The 20,024-nt window shown below is 34.0% G+C and overlaps 1 protein-coding gene across 2 annotated transcripts in view; it reads left to right on the forward strand.

Annotated features, from left to right (window-relative positions):
* Positions 1–18,312, forward strand: part of LOC116337947 (homeotic protein ultrabithorax) — a 100,657-nt gene extending 82,345 nt beyond the window's left edge. For both annotated transcript variants that reach the window (XM_031762927.1, XM_031762928.1), the window contains one exon: positions 16,624–18,312. In XM_031762927.1, coding sequence (XP_031618787.1) covers positions 16,624–16,895 — 272 coding nt within the window. In that variant the 3' untranslated portion in view covers positions 16,896–18,312. The remainder of the gene's footprint in view (positions 1–16,623) is intronic.
* Positions 18,313–20,024: the final 1,712 nt, after the last annotated feature.

The raw sequence follows: 20,024 nt of genomic DNA on the forward strand, positions 1-20,024 counted from the left end.
CTGCTATATGTTTTGCCTCTGTGCCACTGTGCATTTGATACGCATCCACCCAAAAAAAAAAACTCGCCGCTTCCGAGTCAACACAAGTGGAGTGAGTGAGTGAAGAAAGTTTACGCTTCGTTCGCAATTAATTCAAAACGTCGTTATATCTTCCGTAGAAATCGCGTTCTTCAAAATACGGCGCACTCTTAGAATGTGCACGGGAAAAAAATGGTGTTTTGCACATCTTCCTTACGTTCAATGTGTATATGTTACGGTGTTTGGAAAAGCGTGTTCGCTGCCACTCTCTCAAACACAAAGTATGTGACAGAAATATTTCATCGAAATGTGTCCCATGTGTAACATTAAATTACACAGCGACTCTGTACACATCGAGTCTGTATGCATGAAATTTCGTTTTGTACATAAAACAAACTCCAGCTAGAATAAATAAAAATGAGAAAAACAAGATGTCGAAAGAAAGAAACGAAAAGAAGTGACGCGTAAACAACATACAATATCCGAGGTTCCCGACATTGATGCCCTGAAATTGGCTCGAAAGTTAAAAAAAAACACGAAAAATATTAAAAATAGATACAAAATCGCCTTTAATTTCGATGTATTGGTCTCATGTTTTTTTTTTTTGCTTTTTGCTCAACAAATTTTTCCAAGCTGTTTCGTTATTTATACACAATGAGAGTGTATTTTGTTAAATAAGATGAACAATCTGTGTTACAGAAAAGAGTTCCAAACAAAAGATATGAACTTCCATTGATATTCCAGAAAGAAAAAAGAATCCGGAAAACTAAGTTTAGTTTTCTTTTTCATATCGAATTAAGAAGAGAGTTATTTTCTGAAAAGAATCGAAAAAAAAACCAAACTTATTTCCAAGTTGAATCGTGTTCTTTCAGTTTTGGTTACAACCGCATCTTTTCAACGTTCCAAGTGAAAGTAAAATTCGGTAAAATCAACGGCATCGCTAAAGTAATGAGAAAAGATAAGGTATCTTTGGCAAAAAACAGTCTCACTTTGAGAAGTGTACTAAAACTCCTCGAAAACCAAAGATAGAGAAAGAGAGAGCGTAATTTACAATCGAAACGTTATCGGCTGAGTGTTGGGCTGTGTTGGTTGTACTGTGTACTCCCATTACCGATGGGCGACTGGTCGTCGATAAATACATGTCACTTGTTGTTGTTTTTTCGCAGCTTATTTCCATACTTTAATTTAAAATTGGCCCCGCACCGATCGACTGTTGGTGCCATTAAATTACAGCAAACGTGTAGTGAATACGGCCGGAAAATTATTATGCTCAAGATGACAAAAAAGTTACCATCGTCAATTGCCACCACTGGAGAATACAGCTTTCGATACACAAATATTTACGGCATTGCTTGCACAGAAAGAGATGTTTGATGGCGTAAAATAAAAAAAAAACGTTGTCCCCATTGTTTCTCAGCTAATTTATTCATAAAATATAAACGCCAAAGTCATACTAATTATTTAACGGGCATTTTGTATGCGTTTGGCTGGTATTGTTTCTTGTTCGCGCATTTTGTTCTTATCGATTCAGCGTTTTTCACCATTTTCAGTTACATCATCGACGACGTTACAGCTTTAAAATATTCATATTTTAGTTTATATTTTGTCGTTTGATTTGCGACCAACAAATGCACACGACTGGAAATTAACCGTGCTTAAACAAAGAAAAACAGAATAAAAAAACCGAAGCAAAAAATGCTTTTAAAGCAATTTTTCACCCTCCCGAGTGAAGTAAGGCGAACAAAACATACGCCTCCATTTAATCGCCGAGGGAAAACTGTTCCTAAGACGACTTGGTTGTTGTATTTTTTTTCGACTTTGTTTTGATTTAGGTAAAGAGATTACTCACATTTTGTCGTTAACCGTGCCTGCAAAGTTGTACAGAGTACTATAAACAAAAAAGTGCCCACAAACTTTGCACAAGAAAAAAAAGAGGACTCTTGCACGTGACTTTTTCTCGTTGTGTTTTTTTTTTTTCTCTTTAGAATTATTCGTCTCCTGTTCGATGATAGTGAAAAGGGCGTGCAATATTCGTTATCAAAATTGTGATGGCGAGTGGAATCGACTGGTGCGGTAGAAGACAATGCTTAAACACCAACATAATAATATTAAATTTAATTGGGAATATGGTTTTTGTTACGACTATCTAATGGTATTAACTAATTACACGCTAGAATAACACAAAAATACATTAAATGCTCCCTTTTCCGCAGTTGTTGTTCTTTTTTTGCTTATGGCTTTCTTTTGCTGTAACAAAGCCATAAATATTGTCACAATGGACAGTTTTGTTTCATTTCCGATTGAAAGTCTCTCTCCATCTCCCAAACTCAATTCACTCTTCCTCGATCAGGAACAATGAACACCACGAAACGGCTTTATTTAATGAAATTTTTCATAGACATAAATCAAAGTGTATCATGGGCACAATAACAATAATTCGTTACATCTGATCAAGCCAATTCGTATGGTATTTGTAATGTGGATTCAATCTTTAACATATATCTGGTGACGTGGTTCATATTTGTCGTTGCCATTTTGAATTTCAGCAACATTTGTCAACTTACCTTTGGAAATACGTGTGAAGATTTTTCAAGGAAATAACTTTTTGGGCTGCAAAAATGTTTTATTCTATTAAACAAACTCGCATGATTTTTCGACAAATTTATCGGTTGGAATCGCCCAAAGCCCATACAAAGTGTCATAGAGAAAATATGGTCAAATTTACGATATCTGGGATCAACATGGGCATCGTTAATACAAATAACAAATGGCGATAAATCAAATTTGGTGCAGAACAAGTTGTTGCAAGGGATCGACAACTGTTCAATTGGAATCGGTTCAATCACCATTTTCTTCAGTAAACGCACGCACACATTTGATTCGCAATAAAGTGTAATAAACAGATCAAAAATGAACGCAATTTATGGCTGCATGATGCGTATATGAAGATTTTATGAGTCGTCTGGGATTCAAAGAGGTTGAGCACAAACATTATAATATGTGATTCACAAAAACATCAATTTTAAACGATTTTGTGGTCAATGTTCTTCAAGTGTGGCGCATCATTTTAACGATACGTTCAAATTATCGATAAAAACGTTTAAAATAACGCAAACCTGCTTGTTCTACTTAAAGATTCACGAGTGGTTTGTTTATCTCTTTATTGCCGCCAAAATGTCGAAATAATGAAAATTACGTCGATTCATCTTTTGCAACCGTAAATGTGATGTAATTCAATTCGACGTCACCATGTTTAGATTAAGTGTCGGCCTACTTCTACGTTTTGCCAATTGCTAAACTAAATCGGAAATGGTGTTTTCCTAACGTTCTTTTTGATTTGAGTTATTAGTGCTTTTTACTTCTCTTATCCGTACACTTGTTCCGACCGAACGAATTCTGGGTGCTGTGACAGAACGAAGAAAAACCCTTAAAGAAAATGTAATTCACGCGTAAGCAAGCAATCTAAAAACAAATCTTATTTTATATATTGCCGTAGATATTCGCACACACTTTTCGTTCCGGAGGATATAATACATTCGGCAAAAGGTAAAAACCGGAGTGAATTATATTCACTGTTGGAGCCGAAAAAAAAACCGTGGCGAGAAAGGGAAGAAAACGAAATGAAAATCGGCGAATAAAATTAGGAACAAAAGCGATGTGATTTCAAGTGGGTTTTTGTTGAGAAAACGAAGGCACAATCAACAATCGTGGAGACGAAATGGCCATAATGAAAAGAATGAAATAACTATATATGCTGTTTTTGGTAGCAGTCAGTTGAATTTGTATGGAATGTGCTTTGAAAATGCGGTGCGAAAAAAGAGAGAATCTAAATACATTTGGTGCGTTAAGTGTGGAAAAGTAAAAACGATATATGTATGCCATTGTGTAGTATATGGCTATTATTGATATAAGAGCTTCTTCATAATATGTGTGCCACGATCATAAATATCTAGGGCGTAGGCTTTTCTTTTGCCACCACATTTATTTTTCGGTGTCGCTTTTTTTTTCGTTTCCAGTTCGATGTTCTTATATATTTCGTTTCATTCTCATGGAGACTGTGTTCTGTTCATTTCTCACTGGTACAGAATCGAAACGGCTCTTTTTTTCTTCTCTTCGTCTTCTTCTTTATCAGCGTGTTTTGGGAATCTTGAAGCGCCGAACAAGAGAGCACAGAAAAAAAAAATTACATTTATGGAAATACACAAGCATAAAAATGGTGTTGGTGCTCTTTTGTATATGTATAAGTGTTCGTAACGAAACAGCCATGAATTAGGCTAGAAAGAAGAAGAAAAGAGCGTGAATCGAGCGAGTGAATTATTATATTTGGCAACGGCCTAAAGGGACTTTTCTTTCTTATTCTCAATCTTTTGCTCCCCATGCACACACACACATACACAGAATAAGAAGGAATTTCGCTAAAAGTAAGAAAAACTCGCACACAATTTGCCATCGACATCATTCCATGGGTTTTCACAACATTTTTGTGTGTAAGAGCAGTAGTAGTAACCGAAATTCGTTGTAATAATAACACGATTCTGACAGCATTTGTCGAAAACAGTGAAGCAAAAAAAAAAATATGAAACGCCATTTAAGGGGATGATTTCACTCAATTTTGCCAACAACCAAAAACTCTTGAAAGAGCACGAACAACAAAGACAAGAGAGCAACAGCGCTCAAAAAAACATTCAACTAAATGCTTGATAGTACCATTTTTCTTCTTTTCCATTTGACTGTACTTTTCTCTATCGCTGCTCACCAGCACAAACGCACACACACATACACGTCTTACCGTACCCAAAAGATATATAATACGCACAAATGCTAAGACTCCAACAAATATATCATGATGAAATAACGCAAGAGCACCATCTTTATCATTTTGATTACATTGCACAAAAATGAAATAACATACAGCCAACGCAAATAGGTCGACGTTTTTTTTTTCTTCGTTGCTACTGCGGCTGCTTCTGTTGCCCAAGCCATTGTTTGTTTTCAAATTCGCTGTGATACATTTACAAACACTGAATACGAATCGCAAGCATTATATTTATGAATTTGCTGCTAAAAAATATAGGACAAATATTTTAATGCTTTGAATTCATATGTTCACACATTTGCACCGCTTTTTCGTCAGTTTTTTTTTGTTGTTGTTATGCAATGAATCCCAATTGTGGAAGAATATCCATATGTTACCCAGTCTTCACAAAGATACACAATAAATTGTGTAATAAAACAAATTATTTTTTTCATTCATTTTCAATGGCACAATTCTCACAATGGCACAAATGCATGTCGGTGCGTGATGAAGAGAACTTCATTAGAAATGGTCGATACATAGACTAGTTGATGTTGAAAGTGAAATTTCAAGGCGTGTTCATGAGAATAATTATTATCATTAGTGGATGTCTCGAAGGTGAACAGCATGCCGTTGGCCACTCGCCTTTTTATACACCCAAATAAAGTCAAAGGAAATTACGTGCGAATATTATCATAAAAATGCACCGAGGCAGGTGTTTATTGTGTCGGCAAAAAAGGTTGTGAAATCAAAGCCTTTCTCACTTGCGATGTTGGTTCCTTGAAAAGTGGAATTTCATCGTGCTTTGGCCGTGTTTTAAAGGTTTCAAACCAAATAAAATAACAAATTAAAGAAAGAAAAGTAAAAAAAGAATTGAACGTGTATCCAAATAAATTATTAAAATGTGTTAAACAATGCATAAAGTAGATGGATAATCGCATTTGCCGTATACACACACACACATCGTTCTACAATTATTATAAAGTAGAAATAACTTTGATCACGCACACATACATCTATACTACAATATATTTTATTTTGATATCGCGATTCGAGAAACGAGAACCGAAAAACTCGTTCATTGCTTTTTCGCCCGTTTTGTTTGCGCCGCGCTAATGTTTTTTCAGCATCTTAACGTATGAGAAATGGCGTGGATTTTCGAAATATAGTAGTATATTTCATCTCTCTCTCGTTCACTTTCGTTTGTAATGTGCATGAATGTCGTCCATATATTCACACACATACATATACGCGCCCGTGCTCCCTCGCTCCGAAATGGGTTTGTTAGTGTGTCTTTCTTGCACTTACGTGCTTTTACTGGATTTGATGTTGTTTGTTGGGTACGTGTGTGTATATGTGTGTTAGTGTGCGAGAGCGCGCGAGACCTCCTTCTCTTCAGTACACACAGTATATTCGTCTTAAGAATTCCACCAGCGACAAAGGCAATAAATCAAGTCTCATGCTATATTTATTGCTTTACCGTATTATATGGCGTGTTTTTTCTACTTCTTCTTTTACTCCTCTCTTCATTCGCTCCAGCTATTTCTTTTCTCTCTCTCTTTCTGTCATTTGCCGCAATCCATTTACTTTGTCGCTGCTTTCCTTCCAGTGGCAAATGTACCATTAGAATTGTTAGTGTATTACTGTTCACGATCGTGCATCCGAAAAAAAAGAAGCAGAATACATTTTAGAAACCACGTCACAATATATTCTCTGAAATATAATATACGAACGGAACGAACGTATGAACGACCGAACGAGAAAAAAAACCTGTGCTTTAATAATGACACTACTGGATGGTGTTTTGTATTGCAGAATACAATTCGCGCTTTCATTCACTCCAAAAAAAAATCTGAAACGAAACTTGAATAGACCTCATTCAAGGAACATTGTTTTTATTTTGCTCTATGGTGCTTGCCAATTTTGACCAGCAATTTTACGTACTAAAAATGGAACTAAAACGAACGAACCGAAGAAATTCAATTCAAAATGTCGAATACTGAGGTGTTGCACACTCAACGTATAATTTCTTCATCTAATGCCAAATTAACGAATGCTTTCCGTTAAATGCTGAATTACGATTGCCGTTCGCCAATGTTGCCATTGTTTCAACGCAAACCATAATCTTTAATGATCGATTTCCATTCCAACACGAAGAAAATCCTTAACGTATTCGTTTTTGGATTTGCAAAATTCCTTCAGATATAATTTAATGCGAAGAACATTTGCTATTTTATGGCTATTAGCGAGTGAGTGTCGGGGAGTATGAAACTGAGTGTGCTTTGCCGGTGATGCCAGTCGCGGATAAAGTGTCTCGACAAAAATGTTCGTTCATCTTGTAAAATATGCAGCACGCCAAATACACCGACCGTAAGCATCGAAACTAAAGTAGATTTTAATGAAATTCATGCACACACCGAAAGCGAGATAAAATGCGGTGCATATGTCGTAGCGGTTTGAAATTATTAACAGTAATCAGTGCTCTCTCTGTCTCACTTTCTCGTTGCAAAAGAATAACAAATCCCAGTAATAATTTCTCTACCGTTCAACCAGAAGAAAGTCACTGCAAGAGAAACAGAAAGGGACGGAGTGATATAGAGAGAAAGTATTATGCGCCAGCATGTATAGCCAAAATACGACGATCGAAAAACAAAAACGTGCATAATAAATTTAGTTGCGAGGGTGGTGTACACTGTGGTGAGTGTGCGCGCACGCTTATAAATATAAGCATTTTGTATGGCACCCAATTAAAATCGTTACATAAATCGTTTTTCTTTTGCATTGTCTTAAGATCACAAAATATACTGGCCGGTTCTCTAAAAGTCATGGTTCTTTTGATTTTCATTGAGTGTGTGCGTTTGGTTTCTTCTCTTATTTTTTCTGAACTGAAGCGAGTTCGATGAGTGTGGATATTGCTTTGCATTTCTCCGTTGGGAATTTCTCTGTTTATCCAAGTCGCCTGCAATTTGATTTCTTTTCAAGAGTGAGAGAGAGAAAGCTAAGAAAAATGCCCGTTACCAACACCGAAAAATTGTTGTTCAGTGACAAACAATAATGTGTTTCTTCATGAGTACACACTTACCAATTTGGTTGGTCGCCTCTTCCCAATAAAATTTATGTACACCAACACGAAAAATTGCACACACACTCTCTCTCTTTTTGGCTTTTTTGTGCCTATACGCATAACGTAGAGCACTTTAATTACATATTTATTATTTCATAGCATTATAATATCCTTCCGGAGTTGACTTTTCAAATTATGTATACACAATGCACAGTGAATATTAGCTACAGCAGACTAATTCACCCAAAACAGTTTAGTCAAGCAAACGAAGGCGAAAAAAAGGCGACGATGGTGGTGTGTGCTCGTTTTTCGGTTTCAATGTGCCTGTTGTTGTAATGAACATGATTCTCGGGATAGTAAATAGAGTGTCATTGTTGTTCTCCGTTGAGAGATCGGTGGAAAATGACAGAGAGCAATTTCGTATCTTGCGTGCCAAAATCTCAATGACAATAAACAAAAGAATAAAAAGACACTTTTAGATTTTGGATAGCGAACAACAACAATAGAAAATCTATTATAGATAATTGAGACAATGCGACCAAGGAGGAGAAAAAAAGTGTATAACAAACCTAGAGAAGCAGAAAATGTGATCAGCGTAAATAAACATTTGGCGTATGAGATGAATATTTAAGTGATATTTTTTCCGCTGAATCTGCCTGGATGTAAGAGAGACCTCTTTTTTTTGTCGAAAATGCCAACTGTGGAAAACAGTACTTAAAAGCGCATATTTCATGTCAATACAAGTTAAACAGATACACAAATATCAGACGACAAACACAACCAAATCCAAGATTTTAAATCCAACAACCACAAAATCCAAACACTTAATGCCATCTCTTCTGCTCTCTCTATTGCTCGCATTCGGTGGAGAAAGAGGAACTAGAGTGTTTGCTACTTTTATTTGTAAATAATGGCAGCAATGCATTTTACAAAGCATGAGCTCAAAGTGAATATGCGATGCTTGAGCATCGGTGAAAAGAAATATTTGATTGCTTAAACAATTCCACGAAACCGAATGGATTCGCTATCTCTCTCGTTCGGTGTTAGATGTGCGCATTCGGTCTTTTACTATCCATGCTCGATCACCTAAAATAAACTCTCAATTCCATGAACACTTCGGAAATCGGATTCAGGATACTTTTTTACGTGTACAAAGTTAAGACAATGATGATGATGATAATAAGAATACAACACTCACTTTTTCGTTCTCGAAATCGACTGCTATTTTGCAAGAGTTCATTGAAAGCATCTCTTGTACGCCGATATATTGAGTTCCATTGTTTTAACAGTTTGGATGCATGTATTCCGTTGTTGGTTTTGCCCGAGCATAGGCAAGATGTAGTAATGAGAATCGAAAAATCTATGCAATTTTCAGTTCTCTCACAGCATGTACACTTCTTGTTGTCGCAGCGGTCGATAAAGTTAGTTGAGTGTATCCAATCGAAATTGTTTAATACACCTCCGATTTCATGCACGGCATCAGTTAAGGCAAAGCGGACGCTCACTCTGCATCCAACAACTCTAACAATCAAAATGGTTTGTTTACTTTAAGTAAACAGCTTTTGAAAAGGGCAAGCAAAGCGAAACAAAATATTATGTGAAGAATCTTGTTCTCATTATGTCGCACACGAAAATTGTGAGCAAAACTACGATGCACCAGTTGAACACTTGAAATATATACTTGTCTTGTTTTTCTTGCAAGCAAAAAAAAAGCTCAAACGAGTGAGAGACGGAAATTGATTTCAATTTCACGATAACTTTGATAATCATCAATTTATTTCAAATGAATTTTTACCTTCGATTGTTTGTGTGCAACTCAGTGATTAAGAAAAGAGTAACAAAAACTAAACTAAACGATTTAAAAATGGACAAACGATACCGCTGAATTTCATGCATTTTTATCACAACATTTGCCAACCATTCAACTACATTCCATCATGCGATGCGATAGTGTGTGAGCACTGCAAAAAATACACCAATATCAAACCGGCAAACATCAAGCACATTTTTCAAGCGCTCGCATTTTTTTCCATTTTCTTTTGTTTTGCACAAAAAAATACACCTCTTTGTCGGTGTATTTCTCACACAGAAATGATTCAACAACCTTAAAATGCGCTTTGATTGAAATCAATTCGGGTTTTTTTTTCTCAACAAAAAGCATAACAATCGAAACAAAATTAAGAGCCAATATAAAACCAGTGTCAACTAAAGCAATTTTGAATATCATTATGCATGTGTGCCCGCATGACCACCCAAGAGGTTGATTACTTAATTTTTTATCTCCCGAAATACAATAAGATATAGATATTTTTGTGTGTTTGTGTATATCATCATTTTGAATACATGATTATGTGTTGTTTTCGTTTATTTTAATGGTTGTCACACGAATGAGAAAACTAATGAATGGTAAAACATGTGCTAGAATAAGACACTCAATAATTTTTAATGGCTTCCGACCAACCGAATATATATGGGTATTTATGTGCAACGAAAAGAGACATCGAATCCATTCGAAATGTCATTCGCTTATGGCTGTATGCATTCAAGCGGAAAAGAGCCAATGCGATAGACACACATATACATGGGAGTCAGTCGGTCGGACGAATGTGCACGAGAAGACACACACATGGTTACCGTACTGCACCAATGAAAAAAACGTATGCACCCAGCACAAAAAAGAAGAGCCGACAAGAATAATGTTGCCAATATAACTTTATGAACGACCCTAAAAAAATGCAATGAAAAATGTGGTGTGAGAAATGGCTTTGCTGCACTCTCTCTGTCTTTCGTATCGACTTTAGGTATGACTTTAGACATTTTTTTGTAATGTTTCACTATGATACAAGGTATTTTCACTAGTATTTTCTTTGCTCAGAAGTTAGCATTGCAATTTATCAATTGTTTTATTTAAAAAAAGGTGCATTTTTAGCAATTTAAAAAAAAATTCCGTAAAGTATAAAATTTCGAATATTTAAAGACAGTTTTTTTCCGAATTTAAAGGAATGGTTAACGATTTCAATGCAATTTCGAAAAGTGAAGAAAACAATGATAAAGTGGGCATTTCGTTTAAAACATTATTTCCATTTTAAGTCAAAATCAATTCCATCCATAAAATTGAATTTAACAAGACTCATTTAAATCGCGTGGTATTCAATCAAAACTCCATTCTTGCGTTTATCGTTCGAATTTAAAATTCCGTTTTGTGCAAAAAGGATGGAAAAATTCTGCGTGTTTTTGTTTTTGAATTCGAAATGCGCGCATTCAATTTTCAAAAGCATGCTGCTGAGTTAAGGCGAGTGATAAAAACAAAACGGGATGAAAGAAAACAAATGCCAAATTATACAGTCAAAACCAGATTGGTTGAGTCAGTTGTGTGATCATGATTATTGCATTGCAAATCGTGCATCGGTCACTTCTGGTACTTAAGTACTATATTCTCTGCATGCAATTTAAAACATCGATGTCGTTCATACTTAATTCCCATTTCGATTCCGTTTTTTCTTTAATGCGCTTGTTTGTATGCCGTGTGCTCATTGTCGATTGCATGGTTCGTTGTGTTCTTCAACCTGGTCGTTTTCTCGCTCTTGGTTGCGTCGTTTTCCATCTTCATTCTTAATTGAATTAAATTATAATAAATTACCATTTATTTTTCTCCACATTATTGCTCGACATGTCATGCAAGTTCAAACCGTGAATCAAGTTTTTCTCTTTCATACAGCAAACCATCAGGTTAATGAGTGACACGCCATTTTGCTACAAGTTAATTGCATCAGCGTTGATGATAATAATAAGGAAAAGATTTCTCTTTTTTTCACTGTAAATTGATCAAGCAAATGAAATCTCTATTCATTGGCATTCCACCCATGCGTCTAGACACACACACGTTTTTGCATTTGGGTTAATTTTATATGGCATAAAATTAGCTGGAATTTTCACAAATCGAATTTGCCACACACTCACAATCAAGCACCTCAAAAATATATATATGGTTTAATTAAAATTTGATATAATCTCGGCCATAATTCTAAAGTAGACCTAGAAAATGAAGAAGCAATTTGTAACATAATAAAGATTATTTAGTGGAAAACAACCGTACCAAATACGCCAGGCAATGGATTAACACCTTTTGGTGTTTGTTATATAATCGAATATCGGCTTTTGTATGTGTTCACAAAAATATTTCATCTAGAGCAATTTTGATGATAAATATCGTAATCTTGCAAACATTTATAAATAGCAACCTATAAGTTTTGTTGATGAAAATCCGAATTAAAGCGATTCGGGTGCCATAGTGTAACCGATAAATTATAGTGACATTATGCTTTGCACATTTACTATGAAAATTGGACGCTCATCGTTGCATCTGAATGTCCAAAATTGCCAAAATATGTTGATGGTGTTACAATGTGCATTTTATTTATGACGGTTAACATGAGTGTTCTTCAAAAATGCACGAAGAAAATAGCCGGTAATGAAATGTAAAGAAATGAGTTTATTTGTACAATACAAAACGTGTATCATCAATATAATCCGCTAGAACATGAATACATGGTTTCGCGAAAATGCATATCGTCGTGTATATGGCTAAAAATATACCGGCATTTGGCTAATAAATATGAAAAATGTATATCACAGTGATTATGAATATATAAATAATGTGTGTTCGGTTATGTTTCTGCTCTTCTTTTTTTTTCTACTCTCGCTCACGCTCTCTGATTTCTTGAGTTCGCGCGCCATGGCCCGCCAATTGAACCCGTTTGTTCCAATGTTGCTGCTATTATTGTGGTGGTCGTTTTTTGCAATCGCTTCTCACAAAATGCATTTAAGCTCGTGCTACACGCGATATATTTCATATTTTGGTTCTTCATTACCTACGAAAAGGCGTACATTGTGTATGCGTTTTAATGGTCTCTGACTTCAAATGAAGTACTCTGTTTATTTAGTGCTCAAGCATGCAAATGAATATCGGTGAGTGTATTTGGTTGTGTGTGTGTGTATTTTTGATTCAACCAAAATAATAGAACAAACAATTCCGGCGATGCTCGATTCTCTCTCATTCGGTGTATATGATGTTGCCATTGGAAATATGAAACACGAGCATTCACGGTTATAAGAGCGTGCTAATCTTTGCATAAATCGAATGGTTCACTCTTTCTCCACATCTCTCTCTCCCGCTCTCGCTCTCATGTTTCTTCCATGCGTATTCGGCATGGTGTATATATGTTTTGGTGTACTTGATACTTGAGCCTCGGCATTCGTAGGTATAATGCGGTATTATGCAAAAATTTATCTGATTTAACACCTAATATACAATAAACTTAATATACCATGAATCGTGTGAATAAAACCAAGTACACATAAGTATGTGCTTGTGCACATTGTTAGAGCAAAAGGCTCATATCATCTCACATTTTCCATATACGTACACACATACACACACACACTCACGATCACATTGTACACAAGCACTTTAGTGAGACAAATATTATAACCTTTATAAAGCATGTTTATGAATAATTAATTCCCATAAAATATTTCTATTTGTAATAAACAAATGTGCAAGGATATCTCTCTCTGCCTCTCTCGCACTTTCGGTCGACATTCAGTTTAAATTAGCGCCAACGAAAAATGTACACCATTTAAGAAAATGTCTGATTCAAATTTTTCAATGCGTTAATCTCTCTGGTAATTTCGAGTGGATTTCATAAAACCTAAAATAACGAACGAATCAATCTCTTTTTTTTTCAGTTCAAATATCTAGTCGGATGAACTAATGTCGGATGTTGTTTTTATTCCCGACGCTTGTCATTTTGTAATTCATGTGATTTTAATCACTTCATTCGCAATGCACCATTATCGCATACATCGTGTTACTTGCACATGAGATGAAGGAAAAAAAAACTCGTTAGACGAGGCCATTTATTATATGTTAGACATCGAAGTTGCTATGAAATGATTCGATAGAGAAAAAAATTATTAAAATCAAGATAAGAGAATGCGATTGCCGCCATTAGAACTTTGTTTTTATTATGACAGTGAACATGATTTTAGCATCATTTTACTTCATTGAAACAATCAATGTAAATATAATGGCATCATTTTCAGATAATCATTGTCAATTATTATTTGTGATTTTTTTTTGTTGTTGAAATAAAGCACACACGCACTCACAAAACGTGAGCCGGCCATTTCGATTTGCTCCGGAAACTTTTATAGGCACAAAATAAAAGCGAATTTAGTATCGAAGACACTTTAAGAGGGAAGGAACAAGTTTATGTTCGCTTCAAATCACGTCAAATATGTGACCATCATGGTGCTACTGTCATATATAAATTCAATTTCATATAAACCCTCATTTTGTGCCGAGGCGAGTATGCATGATCAACAGAAAAAAATACACACATATACAACAATTCAACAAAGCCCCCCAGGCTTTGTTTTGTCCAAATTTATGCATATGAAGTAAGCATTTTTTTTCATTCGATATTACTGTTCTGAGCCCGTCTTTGTTAACCAAATTTCATTCCAATATCGTCAAATAGTTGGGCACAAGTTGTAAGAAGAAAGCATTTTGCCACGATTTTCTGAAGCCAAAGTGTTGGCGCAGAAGTTTGTGTCATATCCTGTGTTCCTTCCGACCCGCTCTTCCTCTCTTTCCGTTCGAATAACAAATCATCGACGATATATTTTTATTTCGCATTTGTGTTATCAAATCGTTCTGTTTGTTTCAAAAATGCGACTAGAAATGCTAACCAAATGCGTTTGAACACAATAATACCAAGTTATCTGGCAGAATATATTTTTGTTTGTGTTCAATTGAATAGAGTTTGTTTTGGCAAAAAGGTCGAACTGAATAAGGAACTCTGTTACTTTTGTTTCGATGAGTTGCCAAGAGAAAATCTTCACATCGTACAAAAGGCAAACTATCAACAAATTTGCCACACAATTTATATACAAGTCACATTAATTAACGCAGTTAAATGAACTTATATGTGCGAACTTCTTCAATTAAAATGATTATTGTATTGATAAAATCGATGGAACGAACATTTTGAATATTCGAATTTCGCATAGAATTTACTCTCGATTGCCCTTGTTTGTTACTTCACTGAAAGAGTTTCAATGCAAATTGAATAAATAAAGATGATTGGAAGAAGTTACTTTCATGTTTCTGCATCAATGAGCAAATTCTTTTCGTTTTTTTTTTGTTTATTTTTTCAATTTCATCCTTCATTTAATTCGATAAAACCCATATGTGAGCCGATGTTTCTATGCACAACTGGACCAAATGTCGACTCAATACAAACAAATCACATCAGTTAAAGAGCGTAAGAAATTCTATTTTCCAAAACAAATAGATTTCAAGACTTGCCCGCACTGATTTTATGCGATTGGCTTGGTTGGAAGAGAGTGTGAGCAAAACCATCCAATCAAATAAAATCAAGCGAAATACCCTGAACTAAAATATCATAAATTATGGACGAAAATCGTTTGGCTCATCGGCTGTTTTGTTCCTTTTGAATGATTATTCAGCAGAAAAATGTCGAAGCCGCATCTCTCAAAGCGTTTTCGCATATTGAATTATGTACACACGCAACAACAACAGCAATTGGCTGTGATCTTCTCATGCGATTCGCGGAAACTACATACTTTGAACATAATATTATCGATCAGCTCCTGTATTCCAACGCCAATAAGTTTTGGATACAATTTCGAATGAAATTTATTTTCATATTTTATCGGCATTTATTTGTGTCCGCCCGACATTGGCAAAAACTAAAATAATCGCCTTTAATCGAATGAATTATTGATTCGATACATATAAATATGGATGAAACTCATATGTAAAGAAAAAGGGACGCGTTTTTGTATTTGGTCACTTGGAGCACGATACCTAATTAATATCATCATGAATAAAATATCGTCAAAGCAATTGTCGTCCGATGGAATAATTTTATGTTCAAAGGAACTGCTGTGGAAAAATGGCCCAAGGGCCATGACTACACTTTCATTCGGTGAAACCGTTTCCAAAATGAAACCAACACAATTTTTTCTATATCAAAATTCCAAATACATCGGGGTTTTTTATGAATCGGTAGAGATAGAGATGCAAATTAGCATCGACCATGGTCATTTATCGAAGCTAAAAAAAATTTGAGAAAACAACCACTTGCACGAAATGCAACATGCCACTGGACTTTAATACAAGGTTTACAGACATTGCATTCAATTCTCTTTTTTTTTCCTTTACTCGCTCTTTGCTTATGCACTTGCAAGAAAGAACTTGCCCTTTTCAAACATATAATTTGCGTTTGAAGAAATGTTCAAATAAGTTATAAACTAACTTAATCGCAGACCATCATGCGAAGAATTTTTTTTTTTCATCGGCATGGTTTTTGTAAATAAAAAAAGAGTCGCATCTCTTCATTTGAATAAGTAACAAAAAAGTCATGAAAAGACACGCCGTTTTCTCGTGATGGCCGCGTTTCAGTAAAACGTATGATTACTTAATTTGAAAATTACAATAACATTGTATTGATACTTGTAAAATATACGCGCGACTTTCACGAAATGCACCATCAATTCTGTTGATATCATTGATTTTCGCGATAAATCACACTTTCGGTCGTTTCGAATACCTGTTATGCGAACGTGGCAATTTAACAAAAATTATCACAATTTTTTTTCAGCTCTTGAACTTCAACTAAATTATTAATGTGCATTTTTTTCTCTCTCTTTCCTTCAGGTGCCAATGGATTACGTCGACGTGGCCGACAAACTTATACGAGGTACCAGACATTGGAATTGGAAAAAGAATTCCACACAAATCACTATTTGACCCGAAGACGTCGCATTGAAATGGCGCATGCATTATGTCTAACAGAACGACAAATTAAAATTTGGTTCCAAAATCGTCGCATGAAATTGAAAAAGGAAATTCAAGCAATCAAAGAGCTCAACGAACAAGAAAAACAGGCTCAAGCTCAAAAAGCGGCCGCATCTGTACACGATCAATAAATTTATAATACACAAACACATACACTCAAAAACTCAACATAAAATTACGAGAAAAAAAAAACAATTTAAATAATTAATCATAAATTGAAAGGTTAAAACTAAAAGAAAATAATTGAATACACTAAATTTACGTACATTAATGAGAAGAGAATGAAAAAGAAAACAATGAAATACAAGAATCCTTACTCTACTATTAAATATAAAACAAAATACAAAGTAATATATGATTGATTAGTATGTGTAAAAAAAGTAATAATGCCGTAGAAGAAAAAGCTAAGCTCTCTCTTACACTCAACTCTCTGATTTGCAGAGAAAAATATTATTATTTCAAGGCTAATTTTGCTTTAGAAAAACCATAGTTTATCTCCTCCTTTTTCTCGTTTTTTTTTATTTAAAAACACATCAAATATCTTTATTTATTTTGTTTTTTTTTTGTATTAATTTTGTTCAGCCATTTCATACTCTCTAATCAGTAGATACAAATATGTAGTGAAGAATAGAGGTAGAGACAATGTTTTTAAGACATAACACACAGAAAATGATGCAAACAAGACACAGATTAAGCAAATCGCAAATTTATAGATTTTAAATCAAAGCAACGCACACTGAAATTGGCAAAACTCCCATATACACACACACAAAAAACACACACACAGCAGCGATAGAAATCGGATAATTTATGGAATTCGGCGATCTTTTTATGGTTATCAAATGGGTTTTTTGTATATTTCTTTAATCACCCGCGAACATTTCAATTTATTTAATGATCAAAGCTTGCTCAATTCGTAACAACTTGATCAACAGCCGAAATAGGAAACAAAAAACTAAACAAAAGAGAACCGGAGAAGAATAAAAACGTTCCCGTCGTTTCGAATTCTTAATGTGCAATTGAAATTTTTCGTTTTGTGAAAAATTTTGTCTATAATATTTAATTTATAAAAGTTAAAAAAAAAAAAATATGAATGAAGAAAAAGGAGAATAACAGTACAGACAAGCAACATCATCGAAATTCGATCGAAGATCATCCATATGCTTTTATTTCACTGGTTCAAATTTATGCGTTAAATCGTTGCAATTTTGCAGTATACGGTGCCAAAGAACTAAAAGAAAACAAAACGAAAACAGAGAAAAAAAAACGAGAAAAATCTCAAGTGCAAGCAAAATTTGAGTCCGCGAATGTTATGTGGATGCAAATTATTGTTCGCAAAATGCTCGTTGGAAAATTCGTTCGATTTTTTCGACTCTCAGCAAATGATTGCTGTTTTTTATTCTTCTTTGACTGAATTTGTTTTGATTGAAACAGGTGTGTGTGTGTGTTTTTCTTTTGTGAATTCACAAACAAAATTTATTTCGAATGAAACGTTTTGTTTTTCTGTTTTTTCCTCCTCCCCAGTGATTGTTTCATCCACTCTATTTACGTGCTAAGAAATATTTTTTTTTATTGTTTTAAATGTTGTTGTAAATCTTAATTATTAATTTCATTTCGAATTTGTTCTGATAATTTTTAAAAAAATCAATCACTTTTACCACATTCATTTAATTTTCTTATGATTGTGAACTACTTTCGGGACAACAGCAACAAAAAAATGTGTTTTTATGTCAACATTTTGTAAATATAAAATATTTGTGTTTCGTTTTTGTTTTAAGTTTAAATATACCGTTTGAACAGATAAATGAGAAAAAAAAGAGTTTAAAAAAACAGCTATTCCGTAAACAACAATTCAAAATATGTATGTATTAGGTATAAAAGGAATAATTATTAAAAACAAGAACACACACAACAACACTAAAGTATAAAACGTATTTGATAAGGAGCTTTAAAGTAAAATTAAATGCAATCGAGAAAAATTGAATTGCTGAACAAATGAGAATTTGTCGAATAGAGAAAAAAATTCATTGCAAAAAAAATGTACAAGTATTTTACGAGAGAGATTTTTTTTTTTTCGTGTTGGTCTTATAAGTGCAAACCCTTGCAATAAGAAAAAAGAAGAGACGCCGAACAGAAAGCAGCCAACCAAATGAATGCTTAACTTAATGGCAACAAACGAAACAAAATATATACGAAAATGAATATACGTAATGATTAAAAATTAAAAGAAAATAACAAATTTACTAATTTAAATTTTAAAACAACTGTGAAAGTATAAATTATTGATAGGATTAAACGTATACATTACTGGTAGCTTAACGAACGCATTGTTTCGAACAATCGAAGCACGTTCTTAAGTTATAACCATTTGAACCACAGTGGAAATTAATTTCAGATTTTGAAAAAAACTCTTTAAATTTTTTGATTTAAATTAGATGATAAACTGCATAAGAGATTCAAAATGACACTTTCTCACACAAACAAACAAACATACACATACAATTTCATTGGAAAATGTACTTAATTAAACTTACACACACATTTTTGTCGCGACAATTTTTTTTTAGATGTTATATGAAACAAACAAGTGAACAAGTGAAATTTGTATATGTTTCGTAAAAGTAAACTAAAAAAAGCAGTTACATACACACTGAACCAATTGAACTACCGATTTTACCTACATTATTATTATCATCCATGACCGAAAACAAAGCGATATTATACTGATATAAACAATATCCACATGCCAAGAAAGTCTGAGCTCAAGGAATATGAATTTCAGTTTTATATCGTGATGAATTGCAAAAAAAAAACTCTCTTTTCAAAAAAAGACGACGAAAGAAAAAATTCAACTCAAAATGATGAAACTCGATTTCTTTTATGAAGAATGAAAGAAAAGCACAATGAATATACGTAATACCAATAAAGTGAATTCCTCCTTGTGTTCATGCACTGAACTCAAACATAATAAACAAGCAAAATCAGCATGCAAATAAAAAATATTAAAAAAAAAAAAGAAATCAGGAACTAAATCTAGAGCCCCCAACATGCAACAAGTTAATCGAAATACGTAATAATCTAGTGACGTTTATATGAATATATTACATTTTAAAGAAACAAAAATTATTATTATTATTGATAAATTAAATATTATGATTATTGCTACTGCATAAAAGAAACCAGTGACACAACACACATCTGAAAATGAAGATAAAAAAAAAAATTATAAAATTGTATTACAAGTATAAGTGTATTGATTA

Source organism: Contarinia nasturtii, unplaced genomic scaffold (genome assembly GCF_009176525.2).
Source record: "Contarinia nasturtii isolate CC-2019 unplaced genomic scaffold, AAFC_CNas_1.1 Cnas_scaffold_350, whole genome shotgun sequence".
Taxonomy (NCBI): domain Eukaryota; kingdom Metazoa; phylum Arthropoda; class Insecta; order Diptera; family Cecidomyiidae; genus Contarinia; species Contarinia nasturtii.